The following is a 17,312-nucleotide window of genomic DNA, read 5'->3' as shown; positions in this document are numbered from 1 at the left end:
AGTGTTTTAGATAATAGTTTAAGGTATATTCTGTATAGGATGATAGTTAAAGGTATGAGAGCTAATGGATGTACTTGACAATAGGGGTAACTTAAATAGTTTTCACTTCACACTTAGCTATAAGCCATATATTTTTAAGGGTAATGTTGTAACATGACTTTGAAACGATATTAATGTGTTTTAGATGATAGTTTAAGGTATATTCTGTGTAGGATGATAGTTTAATGTTTTTAGAGGGGAGGGGGTCTGATTTTTTAACTATTTAAATAGCAAGTTTTAAGGATTTTTACAGGGGGATTTAATGATTTTAGCAATTCGCGGGTGTTTGTGGCCCCTATCACCAATGAACACCGGGGGTTGACTATACTTTAACTTAATAATCAGCTTTCTACATATAACAATCTCAAAGTTATTACACAATAAGAAGTATTTTTTCTTTTGCTTTTTCAAAACTTCATAAACTAAAGAGGTAAAAATTCATATCTCACAGATACCTACAAGAAATTCACAGAAACTTCAAGGGTTTACAGTATAGGTCAACCATCACTAATCCAGCAATTGTTAATCTGGTTCCATCACTGATCTGGTGCTAATTTCGGCTAGCGCAATTTTAAATTTCACGGTTCACCGGACCAATCGGCCGCTACAATTTGTTGATGCTACCTGTGTGTGTACATTAGTACCCTATGCAGACAACTGCGTTTACCTTTTGAGTTGTAAAAAAATAAAAAATGCAGTAAAAATATAAAAGAGAATAGCATAAAATATAAATAAGAAAGGCATATGTGTAACAACAGAAAACAAAATAAGTTGTAGCAAGTTCTTTGATGCCAGCGAATGAGTTTGTGCATTTGTACATACCCTACGCACACGATTGTGTTTATCTTTTGGGTTGTAAAAGTAAAAACTGAGAAAATACACTGAAAATACAGTATAAATGAGAATAGTGTAAAATATAAATAAAAAAGCATAAGCGTAACAATACAAAACAAAATAAACTGTAGCAAATTCTCTGACACCAGTGAAGAGTTTGTGCGTTCGTACATACCCTACGCAGATGATTGCGTTTATCTTTTGGGTTGTAAAAATAAAAAATGAGAAAATACATTAAAAATATAAATGTGAATAACATAAAATATAAATACCAATCATAAGCACAATAACATGAATCAAAACAATCTGTAGGAAGTTTTCCAATGCCAGCAAATGAATTTGCACGTTTGTACGTACCATACTCGTATGACAGCCTTTATTTTTTGGGTAGTAAAGAATAAAAAAACAAGAAAATATTAAAAATATATATGAAAATAGCATAAAATAAAATAAAAAAGCAAAAGCATAACAACACAAATCAACACAAGCTGTAAGAAGTTTTCCAATGTCAACAAATGAGTTTGTGCATTCGTACGTACCTAACTCACGATTGCATTTATCTTTTGGGTTGCAAAAATAAAAAATGAAAAAAACAATACAAATATAGAAGAGAATAGCATAAAACATAAATAAGAAAAATCATAAGCATGGTAACACAAACCATAACAAGCTGCAGCAAGTTCACTTAAGCCAGCGAATGAGTTTAAGGGTTCGTACATACCATAAGCAAAAGATTGTGTTTATCTTTTAGGTTGTGAAAATAAAAAAATTAGAAAATATATTGAAGATACAGTATAAAAGAGAATAGTGTAAAATATAAATAAAAAAGCATAAGAGTAACAATGTAAAGCAAAATAAGCTGTAGCAAGTTCTCTGACGCCAGCGAATGAGTTTGTGTGTTCGTAAGTACCCTATGCACATGACTGCATTTGTCTTTTGGGTTGAAAAAAATAGAAAATGAGAAAATACATTAAAAATATAAATGAGAATAGCATAAAATATACATAAAAATCATAAGCGTAATAACACAAATTAAAACAAGCTGTAGGAAGTTTTCCGATGCCAGCAAATGAGTTTGTGCGTTCGTACATACCGTACTCACAAGATAGCCTTTATCTTTTGGGTTGTAAAAAATGAAAAATGGGAAAATATAAAAAATATAAATGATAATACCATAAAATATAAATAAAAAAGCAAAAGCATAACAACACAAATAAAAACAAGCTGTAGGAAGTTTTCTGATGCCAGCAAATGAGTTTGAGCATTTGTACGTACCCTATGCACACGACTGCTTTTATCTTTTGGGTTGTAAAAATAAAAAATGAGAAAGTAAAATACAAATATAGATGAGAATAGCATAAAATATAAATAAGAAAAATGATAAGCATGATAACACGAACCAAAACAAGCTGCAGCCAGTTCTCTCATGCCAGCTAATGAGTTTGTGCATTTGTACATAACCTACACACACACGACTGTTTTTCTTTTAGGTTGTAAAAATAAAAAAATGCGAAAATACATTGAAAATACAGTATACCGTATTTGATGGCTTATAAGACACATGTCTGCATAGGACGCACCCCAATTTCAGCAGGACATTGAGGGAAAAAAAAAAAAGGTTTCCTAGCCTAAGCTCATATGAATTTGGTAAGTAAAAACTGTAGTATTAGGTTATATGCATATTGTTTCTTACCAACAGAATCAACAAAAACATTAATAAAGATGTCATCTACCATATTTATATTTATCAAAATATGTATTATACAATCAGCCATTTACTACAATCGAATGTTTCGTCTGCTGCTGAAAGCTACCTCATAGGTTTACCAATAGATTGCAATGTAAACATTGTTTCTTACCGGCAGAATCAACAAAAACATTAATAAAGATGTTACCTACAGTAATATATGTTATACATATCTATTATATATTATAAAAGTATGCAATCAAGCTCTGGAATTTACTACGTTTCAGCCTTGTTATCCGTAAAGCTCTCGAGATAATCACCAATAGGTGGCAGCACCCGTACTGTGTAAGTCTGTAAATGTGGAATGCGGCGATGCGCTGTAGACGACGATAATGATAACGCATTTTAATGAAAATATCGATAACAACAACGTAGATATTGATTATAATACTAGCAGTAGTAATTGCGGTGATGGTAAGTGTGATAATGATAAATAATTATAATAAACTTTGGTTTTTAATAGGTTATTAGGATAACACCGAATGTTAGGCTAGGCTACAACATCTACGTGACGTTTCATGTATAATTTCGGCCAAAATTCTTAAATTTTGAGCCTACATTATGTACATAGGATGCAGGGGGATTTTTTAAGCCATTTTTTTATTAAAAAAGTGCGTCTTATACGCCGTCAAATACGGTAAATGAAAATAGTGCAAAATATAAGTAAAAAAAGCATAAGACAACAACACAAAACAAAATAAGCTGTAGCTAGTTCTCCAATGCCAGCGAATGAGTTTGTGCATTCATACATACCCTACGCAGAAGATTGCGTTTAATCTTTTGGGTTGTAAAAATAGAAAATGAGAAAATACATTAAACATATAAAGGAGAATAGCATAAAATATAAATAACAAACCATAAGCTTAATAACACAAATCAAAACAATCTGCAGGAAGTTTTCCGATGCCAGTGTAGTGATAACTAGGAATTCTGAATATTCTAAGTGTTAATTAGCATAGCAAAAGAGAGAGTGAGTGAGAAACCTTCCATTGTCAGATATTGTTAGCTAGAGAGAGAGAGAGAGAGAGAGAGAGAGAGAGAGAGAGAGAGAGAGAGAGAGAGAGAGAGAGAGAGAGAGAGAGAGAGAGAGAGAGAGAGATAGCAAAATATCTGTGTTTTGGCTATATCGAGATGGCAAGGCCAAACTGGAAAGCATAAAGGATTTGTAAACCAGCGCCAGAAAAGCAAAACCTGTCTTGTGATTACAAAAGCCAATCTCGGGTACATGTTATGACTGTGTCGTGGTGATGAAGTTATTATGACTGCACTTAATCGAGCTGGAAATCGCAAGGAATTCATAACAAAATGCATGGTGGCCTTAATTGGATAAACAGCTGCCGGAATCCATAACTTCAGGCGACGTGCAAACACCTCCTTTGAAGGCCGTGCGACTTCGAAAAATCCACCCAAAAATGGACGTCTTTAGATTAGCCTGAACCAATTAGGCATCTACAAAGGTGGGACAGAAAACAGATCTCCGCCACTTAGGTCGACATGACTTCAGAATCCATCAAGTCCAGTTCTGAGGAGGAAACACAGAGAAGGCAGCAGAGAAGCAGAGATAGTGGTTGTGCTTCCCATCAATTAACATATAAGAAGAAAGGCTAACATTCTGACACTCACTGTAATCTTGCACTGCAATTCATTTGTAAACCTACTAGTAACTTTATTATTGTGTTAATACGAGGTAAAGAAAACTGTGCGTCTTCTTCAAGCCTCCTGGGACTAAAACAGCTACTACATAACAAGCCAGATCATAAGCATCTATAAAGAAAAGTAATCTTCTTAACTTAGCAACGAACAGCAGATATAAACGAAAGAAAAGAAAAAAAATAAATGAATATGGATTACACCAGCAAATGAGTTTTATACTTCAATGCACAGACTCACAAGATAGCCTTCTATTTTACAAAATAAAAAAATGAGATAATTCATTATAAATACAAATGAGAATAGCAAAAGTACAAATGAAAAGCAAAAGCGTAACAACACAAATCAAAACAAGCTGTAAGAAGTTTTCTGAAACCAGCAAACGAGTTTGTGCGTTCATACATACCCTATGTACAATTGTGTTAATCTTTTAGTTTATAAAAATAAAAAACTAGAAATTACTGCAAAAATATAGATGAGAATAGTGTAAAATATAAATAAGCATGATAACACAAACCAACACAAGCTTTAGCAAGCTCTCTTATGCCAGCGAATGAGTTTGTGTGTTTGTACATACCCTATGCACGCAATTGCATTATCTTTCGGGTTGTAAAAGTAAAAAATGAAAAAATATAGTAAAAGTATAGATGATGAGTTTGTGCGTTTGAAAGTACCTACGCACATAACCACGTTATCTTTTGGGTTGAAAAATTAAAAATTAGAAAATACTCTAAAAATATTCATGAGAATAGCATAAAATAAAAAAAAAATTCCAAGATGAAGAAGCTGGGAATCCTGACAGCCGTTCACCTAAAGACATGTAAATGTGCCAAGTTGCAAATTCCAGCTCTTCAAATTTGGAAGCAGGAGTGATGAACTTCCTTGTGTAAGTCAGCAGAATTACCTGTATCATTTATCTTGCCTGTGCTTTTACAAGATATTTTAAAGATAGGATGAGATGGTAAACTGTTGGGTTAAGTGTAATCTAACCTAACCATACTATAATCCAGCAAAATCCCTAATCCAGCACCCTGCAGGTCTCAATGATGCCGGATTAAAGATGGTCAACCTGTATAGCTATATAGATTAAATTCGTCATTAGGAAAAATATTTTGGGCAGCAACTTATTTTTACATAATTAAGAAATGGCATCAATTTTTTTTTATTTATATAAACTACACTTAGAGGTTAAACTTTCTGGTCTCCTAACAGGAAAATATAAAGTGTTTGAATGACACAGGAAAATTTGAAGAAAATGCATTTGACAATAAAGTACAGCACCAACATGCATTACAATGGGGCCTTATGGCATCCCTGTGAACCATAAGAATCAATATACTCCAAATAAAAATCTCAAAACATGAAAAACTTACCTATGTCTATTGATATTAGCTACGCATTCCCCAGTGCTTGGATCCCAAACTCGAATAATACCAGCTAAACATGATGAAACTAGTAGCACCCCATTAGTGCACATGCATTCAACATCATGAGGATGACCAGCCAAGACTAGTGGTAATGCATCGCCAATTATCTGGAATAGTTGCAGCTCCAGTAAGAGAATTTTTTTTTTTTAAACACATAATACTGAAAAATACTAATGCATTCAAATAACAAAAAATGACATTTTTTAATTGTAATTACCTAGTTTTTTATTTCTTAAAATAAATGTTATAACTTGATGCATCTGATTTATAGATGGACAAAAAAATTGCTATTAAATAATATTATACATTAATTTCTGTTGGTGATTATTCATTCTATATGAGAATCAACTCTGGATAAAACAGGTTTTGATGTAAGAAAAACCTATTTTTGGTAGTCGCTGTTCATCCTCAAAGTTGGGCTACTCTTTGCGGCTTGCTGCTCTTCCCAGAGCGCTCAAACCAGAATAAGGAAGAACTCAGAAGATTCCTTGCACAGCCCAGCTTTTCCCGATGGCAACTGGAACAAAGCTAGGCCTGTTACAGTTTGGGTCCAAGGTAGATCTAATCCTAAGACTGTGACTGTACGATTTAACACTCTGGTTCTCACTTGCTAGGTAAAGGCTTTGTGATCGCCTTTAACTGAGATTGGGAAGATAATCTGTCCGTGGGCCTCAAAGGGGTCTCTGGCAAACAGGCCAACCTGACTCCACCATTTGTACAAGTGATGAAACACAGATACCTCCTTGACAGGTTGGGAAGGCCATTAGGAGGATTGTCAGAGGGAGTCATACCTGCTTCCTGGGGCTATTGGCTGGCCTTCCATCTCAGAAAATTGAAATCTCCAAAAGGGACTCACATTTTGTTCATCCTAGACAATATGACTTCAATGTCTTATATAAAGAGGTTAGGTTCATGCTGAGCTCTCTGAATTTAGTAATTGCTAACGTGCTACCTCAACCCGCAACCCAGAAGTTGACCGGTTTGCCACATACGAGTACCATTAACTTCCAGTGCATGTGTCTCTGAACCTGGAAATTCAGGCAATAGCAAGAGATGCATTCCTACGAGACTGGTACAAATGGAGGACGATATACTATACCTTTTTCATTCATTCTCCCAGATTTTGAAAGCTTGGAACAATCTACTAGCTTTCCACAGAACCGCTTTCCTAGTAGCCCAGAATTAGCCAGACGGTCATTGGTTTCTTATTTCTTCAACAACAGGCAAAAGAATAGATTCCGCTGCCGTCCCTTGTTCTATCCAAGACAGAAGGAGGGGAAGTCATCTACACATCCTCCTTTCTGAGCCATGACCTTCACATGGAATTTTAAATCTATGGTCTATTGTGAAGACTATTTACCTAACAATTCTAGGTACCTAGTGCAATATGGACTTCATCTATCCAACATACTAGTCCACATGGGAAATGTGGTTAGATTACCCCCCACACTGAGAGCCTAGTTGAAATCTGTTAACACAGTTTTACATTTGATTACCTTTTGAGGTCAAGCACCTTGCTATTTCAACAATCATGACATGCAAGGCAAAGGCAGCATTGGCAGAACCCTTGCCTTATGGTTTGGAATTTCTTCTAACATATAAATTGTTAATTCCATTCTCCAGTCTTACATTGCAAAGGTCAGCTCCTCCAAGGTTTCCCATTACCTGGTCCCTAAACAAGGTTCTTAGACTCCTGTCATCCCCTCAGTTCATGGGCCCAATACAATTACAACCCATATGCTGCAAAAGGCAGTCATCTTCACTGCTTTTGGCATCAAGAGCTCAGACTAGCATACTGGGCTCTCTTAGACAAGGACAACATTCCATCATTCATACACTTAGTTGTCATTTTCTGTTGTTTCCTGGCCTATCATTCCTGGCCAAGAATGAGGACCTTTTTAAATGGAAAATCTCCTTTCCTGATAGAGAAACTTAGTATTTCATAAGAAATATTATCTGGGTTGTTGGGATTTATCTATCAGGAGCTAAGCCATTTTGTCACCTGTCAATTTCTCCTGTAAGCTCCTTTGAGGATGAACAGCCGCTATGCTATCAAAAAACATGTTTTGACGTTGGAAAAACCTATTTTTGATAGCTGCTGTGAGTCCTCAAACCCACCCACTTTCCCTGGCGTGTAATGAAGTTGGCCGGAATTGTTGCCACATCTGTGCGAGTAAGGCACTGAGCCTAAGTAGTCGTTGTAGGCCAGGAGATAGAGCCCTCCTGTCCTGGGTCCTTTATACTCTATCACTGTGCCAACAACCACTATTCTGCCGAAGACCAATTATAAGAGAATTCTTTGTAACTGGTTGGTCTGTCTTATGGAGCTCTCGGGCGACCATGAGAGTATAACTCAACCAATAACTGGTACTCTTGGGTTATCAACTAATAATGAAACAGCAAAGAATAATCCTAAATACGAAGCATAAACTTTAACACCAGGAAACTTACAGGTAGGATTTTTCAGATATTCCTAGAGACCACAGTTTCGAATATAAGCATGTTTTTGTAGGGCAGGACTTTACACAGGTCATCAAAAGTAACCCATATAATATTCAACTCTGCTGAAAACATCATATCACTTCTTTTTTAATCTGTGCAGTTGATGGTGAAAGCCTGGTGAACTTTTCCAGTGAATTTGGTATGATATTTACTTATGTTTACTCTTTTTGTACTGCTTTTACGGCTGCAATTTAGGTTCATTGCTTACTGCTAACTAGTCAATGAAAGTCTGCTAATTTAGTATTTTAAAACTGGTTTGCATCTTGCATTAGCAAGCTTAGGTGTTCCTCATGCAGATAGCAAGTTGTCCTGTTTTAGCTTTTTGTACAGTATTTTGATTGGTTGCCTGCCCAGTAATGATGCTACATCAACAGTGCATACAAAATGACAGAAACTGAAGTAATGAAACAGACTTAGCCACTCTGTCTGCACTGGACAACAATGTAGTCAACCTGCCATGTGCAGCCTGATCCTGTGCAGGCCAGCCCACATGCTAATCAGTCATCTAAGAATAAATAGGAGTCATTCCACTTTGCAGCCTTAGGCATTAAACAGAAGTAAAATTAGAACTTAAGTTGAGCACGGACAAAAAACCTGATATGGTATATGTTACAGTTAGATGAAATAACATACCTGTGATTTTTCGTCTCGTATCCTATCCTTTCCCCACCAGGAAGCCCTCCATTCTGCATAATTACGTGAACATATGCAATGGTACAGTGCGATGATGCTATACACCAAACAAAGCACAGCAGGAATTACTAATATTGCAGTTAGAAGCATTTCACCACTTGAAGTTGGTATAAATGCCATTTCCTCTTGCCAACCCGACCTTGTACTGTCTGCCAGTTCTATACAACAAACAAAAATTAGAAACATTAATCAAAACCACTCCCTGCATCAATATAAAAGACTGCAAAAGAATACCTAAATAGACCTACAGTAATTCACAGTAGAATGAATGAAACTAATAATAATTTATTATATATATTTAAAAACAGCCTTCAAAGGTATCAAAATTTAAATTTTTAATACACCCAGCCAAAAATTACATCTATTACAAGCTATCATTTTAAATTAGTATTTTAAATGCTTAAAAAACTGCAAAAACTTTAATCATAAACTGCAGTCAAGGCACAGCTAGGAAATTAATTACTAGACATTCATACATATCCATAAGCAGAGAGAATACACATCTAAGCTACTTGATTAATTAAGAGATCCACACTTTTTTTATTAATACCACTCAAAAAGAGAATAACAAAACCTACAGTTTTACTATATAATACTCAGAATATATGTAAACTTGGAACCAATAACAATTTACTAACCCCCTTGGTGCAGTTTATCTGGAAGCCATGGATCAGTGTTTGGATCACTTGGGTTATGGACACTTTGAGCATCTTCTGAGGACACTGGGATTGATAACAATATTGGTGGCAAAATACTTATATAATGCCCAGTTAAACTTATGTTATAATAACTGAATAATGTTGGCCAGTGTGAGTGAGGCAATTTCCTTAAAATTGAACGAGAGCGATGTTTCAGCACCTTAAAACTGTCTTGCTTTTGTACTGTTGAGTTCCCAGAAATAGAGGGTTGAGTCAATAATGCAGCAGATGCTTGTGTAGTTGCAGGATCAATTTCAGGCTGAGTAATTAGTGAACCTTCTGAAAGGTGCATGTGTCTTGATCGATTTGTTAGAGAAAAAATAATCGAAGGCAAATCTCTTAATCTATGAGGTTCATGAACTGGCTCAGAAAATTCCTCAATCAAACCAGAATTATACATTAACCATGCAATCCAGCCCACAAATATGCAAATGAACATCCTCTGAAACATTCGCTTCTTTGCAAAAAAGTAAGTCACACGTAATCTCTTTGGCATATCACTGGGATTTTGAGGTTTTGATTGAGGATGTGCTATACGATCCTGGCCTGTAGACTTTATGGTAGCAGAAGTAGGTGCACTTCTTCGGTGAAGATTTGGCATTATGTGGAACATCGTTACTGACTAGAATTCGGACATTGAAGTTTGGGTTAAGAGGCTGATATCTAAATAATGGATTAACAGAAAAAGGTCCTCCTGACACCAATGACTGCTTTTTCTGCTCTTCAGAATCCTCATATCGCTGAAGGTCAATGGAAAGCACTGATGTTAGGAAGACTAGCTGCATGTACAAATCACAAAGAAGAACCACACTCCCATAAACGCATATTTCCTGAACAACAGGAATAAATAAAAAGAAAAACACAGTCACAAGTGTTGTCATAGTTAAAAAATACTTTGTGATTGTCCATCCCTCACGTGCGAGCCCCTGTGCAACACGTATCTTGATATCCAAATGTGCAGGTGTAGACAAGACTGACCTTATCAACACCATACTATTTTCAAATCCAATCAACCCAGAGAGAACAGGGTACACATACTTCCCCTTACTATGCAGAGGCCGAAGACCAAAATAAGCACAGAAACCAACAGCTATGCACAGTGATGATATAAGAGTAGCCTGGACGCTAATTGCCATTCCCAACTTGCTTTTAAACATGTCCATTTTAAGAATTGAGAAATAAATAGAACCAAACAGAAAACAATAAAAGATGACCAACATGACTTCCCACAGTGATAAACGAGAGGGAAAATATATATGAGTGATGTCTTCCCTTTCTGGTCGAACAGGCTGGTGAATCGGGAAACGTGACGTTAGTTCTTTTTCTAAACCATTCACAAACCTGGAAGGTAAAATAATTCATTTCAGAAAACTTACCAAGTCAAATTAAAACAAAAACCTAAAATTATTTATGTTCCATACATATATATATACTGTATATATACATATATAAATTATATATAAAAACTATTCGGTCAACTAAAATCCTAATGCCTTGTTTGGTGGTCAAATCAACTGCCAACACAGAACAAAAGACAGCAGACAATCACTTTTCTCTCATCCTCCCCTTCTTTTTCTTCTATAATACTAGTAGAAGGAGAAAATCATTTAAGGTGCAGTAACAAGACAGACAAGACGATCATGTACTATAGGGTATAGGCATACAGGAGGATAGACAGGATAGCAAAGAAGAAAGTTAGAAAGAAAAAAGCACGTAATCAAAGTCGAGGGAAGAAACTGGACATAAACTTTGAGAATAAACAGCTGTTCTGCTGGGTAGTAAGTTCAGAAAGTTAGGCTAATGAACAAATGGATATCCAAATAAAAGATATGTACTGTACTGTGAAATCCAGTCCTGGGTCAATGAAGATGCATCAAATGTTGAAAGAAGAGAAGCATGGCTGTATGATGCAAGAGTGGAAAGGGTTACTACAGCACTGAAAATGCTTAGGAAGAGACTGTTGAGGATACAGGAAGGGCAATTAGGTTGAAGGGAAGAAAAACATCAGGAGTTTAGGGGATTATACCAGCAAGATGCTGATTACAGTGGTGACAGTGCTACAGAGTAGCTAGCCAGGGTTTGCAACGTATGTCTGGATGACGGAAAGGTTCCAGCGAGATGGATGAGATGAATAACTGTTCTATATAAAGGCAGAGGTGATAGAGGAGACTGTGTGAACAGTAGGGAATTACCACAACTTGTTATTTCACAGAAGGTGTATCATAGGATTTTGGTTGTGATGTAAGGCAGATCACAGAAAGACCAAAAACTCTGTTTGGGAAAGTACAATTTGGGTTTTGAAAAGGATGAAGGTGTATGGACCAAATATTTGTTGTGAAACATTATATGAGAAATTTAAAAGTACAGGTAGATACTGTATGAGGCATATCTAGACATAAACAAAAAAACTCATGATAAGACTTAAAAGCAAAGCCGTGTAGCAGGTGTTGAGAAAGTATAGAACAGAAAATACATTACTGAGAATAATGAAAAGATTTTGTGATGAAACTGAAGCACTGTTAGAATATGTAAATACAAAAATTACAGGTTTGTTACACAAGTGGGACTGAGAGAAGGGTTTGTTATACCTCCCTGGCTGTTCCATATCTTATGGATAGAATGATGCAAAAAATAAAAGAAAGGACAGTAGATGTAGTGCAAAGTTGTGGGATAAGGAGTCATGAATAGAGTGCAGAATGGAGAAGAGTTGGAAAGTGTTTGCAGAAAGTGAGACTAAATGTGAGAAAAAGTAAGATTATGGGGTAAATGGAAACTAGGAAGATGGTGCATTGAGTGTTGAAATTCATACTGGAAGAATGGAAGTAGCTGATCTCTTTAAGTATGTGTGTAAATACTTTGGATGATGATAGGATATGAGAAGAAGTTTCTCGCTGAATAAGTGAAGCAAAAAATTTAGCATGATAAGCACAAAAGTTTGAGAAGAGACTTGAATTGTCTATAGAGACCAAAGTGGGAATGTGAGAAGGGATTATTTAGCAACCCTCCTTTATGGAAAAGAAATGGGAATGATGAATGTAACTGAAAGAAAAAGTATGGAGCTGATGAAATGAACTATCTCCATAATGTACAAAGATTCAAAGCCTGTCATCAGAAAAAGAAAAGATACCTAAAACAGATAAAACATATACTGTGAAGAATGAATCATGTGCATCAAAGGAAAGAAATATAGATGGGCAGGAAAGAAAAGAGATGGTAATGGGCTGGAGAAGGAATGCAAATAGAGAGGAGGCTATAGAAAGAGATTTGGTGGAGGAAACACTGGAAGATGAAGGGGAAAGTGAGTTAGTGGAAGAGATACCCAAATTCAAAACAGGAAATAGAGTTAGAGATATAAACAAAAATGCAGGACAAGTAGAAAAATGGACTACATTAAGTCTTGCAGGAAAAAGATCAAGCAAATTCTGGGTCGATTCGTACAATGTACAAGACTCACAGTCCAGTGGCAAGGGATGGATTAACTTAAGAGATTATGGTCATGTAGAAAAAATTGAAGATGAAGTTTTACCAAGATTTGAGAATAAAAGCATAATTGAAGCTAAAGAAAAAGAAATACAAAGTGGAACAGAAAACAATGTATATGAGGAGGTAAATGATGGACAAAAAGCTATATCTACAAGATGGACAGTAACTGAAAAGGTAAGAGAGGGGAGAAAGGATATGTAAAGCAAGATTGGTAGATAGGGGATTTGAAGAAATGGCTGAATGGGAAAAAGATGCTCCTACATGCAATGCCAAAATTTTTTAATTTTGCTTGACAATAATAAAATTGAAAGATTGGATTTGCTATACATATTCAAAACCACCTAGTGAAGATGGTTGAAGTGGATTATGGAAACTGAAGAAAATTGTTTATAGGCTAGAGGATTGGTATATTTCAAACATTTGTGGGAAGAGACAGTAGGAGAGAGAAAATCAGAAGCATTGGTCAAAACTGATAGTAAAACACTAATGACTGCAATTAAATCAAGTACAGGAGTAAGTATAGTAAGAGATTAAAAATTGATATTGCAGCAATAAGAGGAACAGTAGAATCTGGAGAAATAAAGGTGGTTAGATGGATAAACGGAAAGCATCAAATAGCTGGTGCATGACTAAAGCCCGAGTTTCAGGGGAAAATATCAGAAATTATGTAGAGGGTAAAGAATTGGAGAATAATGGAGACTAGAGGGGTTTAGGATAAGAAGAGGTTGTATGGGAGGGAGAAGGAGATGAGGTTGTAGGGGAGGGAGAAGATGTGTGTGATTACCTGTCAGTTTTATAAAATTAATCACTATTATTTTATTTTCAATAAATGGGTCAGTGAAGTAGGTGTAGGCATTATACATTTAATACATTTAAGAAATGTAGACAAAGTACGATGTTAATTTTACTGGGTTTTTGTGAAGCCAGCCCTCTCATTATGTTTGGAATGGCGCAATGGTTGTTGTTGTGATATCTTAAGAGGTACAGAAGACAGTACAAGCAGTCCCCGTTATCGGCGGGGTTCCGTTTCTGAGGGTGAGATGATAGCAGAAAATTGATGCTAACCGAAAATCGGCGATTTCGGCGATTTTCGGGGGTTATCGGCGCTGAAAAGTGCCAATTTTCGGTTATCGGCGCCTCTGTTAGGTATGTATTGGTGCCAATACCCAATTATCGGCACCGATAAGCAGAAATTGGCGATTTTCGGCGCCAAAAATTGCCAATTTTCGTCGCTAGACAAGCGCCATAAAACCGGATCGCTGTTAACCGAGCCCGCCGTTAACCGGGGACTGCCTGTAGTTAGAAAAACAAACGGTGATGGGGAGCAGTCAGGAGTTAGTGGTGGTGACAGAAGGTTGTGAGTGCTCTCGTTTGCAGTTTGCTGCAATTTTTTGGTTGGTTCGTAAGTCTTTCTTTTGTTTGTTGGGGTTGTGAGCTGGCTTGGTGTGTAAACTGAGTAACTGTTCCATATTGGTCGGACTGGGTGTTTATTCACCAACATCCTTCAGTTCATTTTCCTTCTTAAAATACTCCCTCTGCTTTTCAATTATTCCTTTTTCTCAAAAGTTCAATTTTCCATTTCCATATCTGCCCTTTTTACATCATTTTCACTTTTCCTCATCCACCTTGATATCCTTCCTTCCCTCTGCTTCTGTCGAGATTCTTATTCTGTTCATTCCAACTCTTCTTCGCCTTACTCCTTGGCTTTTAGCCCTCCTCCTCTAACTGCATACATTTCCATCCTACTCCCTAATTCCCTCCCTGTCCTCTGCCAGAGCTTAAAGGTTCTCTTCATCTTTCCAACTGTCTTTTATACATCTTATGTCCACCACCATACCTCTCAAAATTTCTCTGGATCCCTTCAATGACATCACACCACATACTTTTATTGATGTTTTTTGTATGTACTCTTTGGAGAGTTTCCACCAACCACATTTTGATGCTAAGTTTGCTATACTGTACTTGCTTTTGCACTCATTTTCTACTTAATTATATTTAGTTACATGTTATTACCTTACTATGAAAAATAGCATTTGGCTAATGATTTATAATGATTTATCATCTTCAAACATGTTATCCACACTGGTGAGAAATAGTTCTAATTCATTTATTTCACTACATATTTTACTATTATCATCACTTTACTAACAGAGTAAGGGATACTTACTCTTCATTGTAATGCTTCAGTGCAAGTGTGATGGCAAAAGTAATCACACGATCAGGATTTCTGTTTCTGCGGAATCCAATTTCACGGGAAGGCACACCAAACAAGATATCCGCAACATTTGTCTCACCTTCATAACTTGACTGAAAAACATTGAATATTTTAAAATCTTGTATAATATCCAACAAAAAATTACAAAAAACAAAAACTTTTCAGAGCTAGAATACAAAATTTCAAATATCATCAAAAGTCTTATTAATCTACTCATCTAAATCAAATACAGGAAATACCATGTACAGTGAACCCCCATATTCACGGGGGATGCGTCCCACACCTCACCGCAAACAGCTAAAATCCGCGAATACTTAAAACCCCTCTAAAAACACTTAGAACTGCCCATTTTGATAGTTTAAACACAGAAAAAACCTGTAAAAATGCATATATCTGAGCATTTTAATAGTTTTATCACAAAAAGTGCATTTATTCACAAAAATTATATGAAAATACAGTAATTAGTGAACATTTCTCAGTGAAAAATACCGCGAACGGGTGAATTTTCCACGAATAATGGCTAGATATGTTCCACAGAGAAACCCGCGAATGTGTGAGTCTGCGAATCATGAGAACGCGAATACGGGGGGTTTGCTGTAATGAGATAGAAATAATATCTGAACAGGTAATCTATACCTTAAGTTCTCATTTTATGAGAAAACTCACCATAAGAGAATTTACTGTAGCCAATACATTTTGGTCTTGCAGAAATGAATACTGATTTCTTGCCCAGAGATCAGCGGGAGACAACATCAGACAATTGTAATGAGGTAATACTTGACCAGCAGACTGCATTTTCTTAACTACACCTTCAATCAAAAGACACTCAGTTCCTAGTGTGACACTATGGCTGAAAAAAATGGGAGGACTAGTATATTAACTTACCAACACTAATATAAAAAATTTTCAAGTCATTGGTTTTTTCCAGGTTATTCAAGCCAGAGCCATTTATGTAGGAGTATTCCTCAGTGCAAGCTGGAATCATTCATTGAAACATGGTAACAAGGTAATTAACTGGTGGTAGATAGGCGAGTAAGGGAAACCCCAACTCAATTGCCATCATCAAACACCTTCTCCTTCAGCAGGGTGGTTGTGGTGGGATTATGATAAAATACCCTGGTTTCCACACCTAGGAAAAAAAAAATAACTTTGAAAGTTTCTTATTTGTTCCCACTAGAATACAAAAGACTGCCTTTCATGTAGGACACTCACTCCTTACATAGAATGACACCGCTCAATCTGACAAGAAAGATTAATCTCCAGCCACAAAAGTCATTCTCTTGGTCACAACTTCGATCTGAGGAATGATGGACTCCTGTAACTTCCTATACACTTTGGCACTGGGATACAAGATTGATAGAGACATGTAACCTCCCATGAAACTTAGCACTAGGATGCAAGACTGATAGGGCTCTGAACCAGGGTGAGATGTCTAAAGTCTCACACTACAAAAAATTCAGAGAGCCAAGTGATACCCTGAAGACAGGGTAGCACAGGTTGGCTGGCAGCTGGTATCAGTCACATAAACAGATGGGTTCCAATAATAGCTTCATCAATCCTGTCCCCCTTTTTAAAGGGAGAGCGTAAGGAGTCACACCTGAGCTGAATACAGTAGAAAAGAATATAGAAAAGAATACAGAATTTAGGCCAAAGGGCAAGCACTGAGACCAATGAGGTTATTCAGCACTGAAACAGAAACTGACAGCAAAAAGGTTCTAAAGGTGTAACAGGAGGCAAACCTCACAGTTGCACTAAGAATCAATTGTTAGGAGAGGGTGGAACGCAAGATGAAAGAAAGAGAACATGAACGGAGGTACAGTAAAAAGAATGAAAGGGGTTGCAGCTAGAGGCCAAAGGTATGCTGCAAAGAACCTTAAGTAATGCCCACAGTGCAATGCATGAGGTACACTGAAGGCACTACCCCCACCTACAGGGTCTATGAGCTGAAACTTAAAGATGGGATGCTTGAATGAAAAGTCTACCTGCAGCACAGCCAACCAATACTCACATTTGCATTGCCAACC

The 17,312-nt window shown here is 36.5% G+C and overlaps 1 protein-coding gene across 1 annotated transcript in view; it reads right to left on the bottom strand.

Moving 5' to 3' along the window:
* Positions 1-17,312, bottom strand: part of SCAP (SREBP cleavage activating protein) — a 100,161-nt gene that overhangs the window by 57,943 nt on the left and 24,906 nt on the right. Inside the window, 6 exon segments of the mRNA XM_067098833.1 lie at positions 5,644-5,804; positions 8,833-9,050; positions 9,531-10,198; positions 10,200-10,931; positions 15,241-15,380; positions 15,955-16,138. Coding sequence (XP_066954934.1) covers positions 5,644-5,804; positions 8,833-9,050; positions 9,531-10,198; positions 10,200-10,931; positions 15,241-15,380; positions 15,955-16,138 — 2,103 coding nt within the window.

This window comes from Macrobrachium rosenbergii, chromosome 55 (assembly GCF_040412425.1).
Source record: "Macrobrachium rosenbergii isolate ZJJX-2024 chromosome 55, ASM4041242v1, whole genome shotgun sequence".
In the NCBI taxonomy this organism is placed as follows: Eukaryota; Metazoa; Arthropoda; class Malacostraca; order Decapoda; family Palaemonidae; genus Macrobrachium; species Macrobrachium rosenbergii.
Note: the sequence above shows the minus strand (reverse complement) of the source record. Positions and strands in the feature narration are given on the sequence as shown.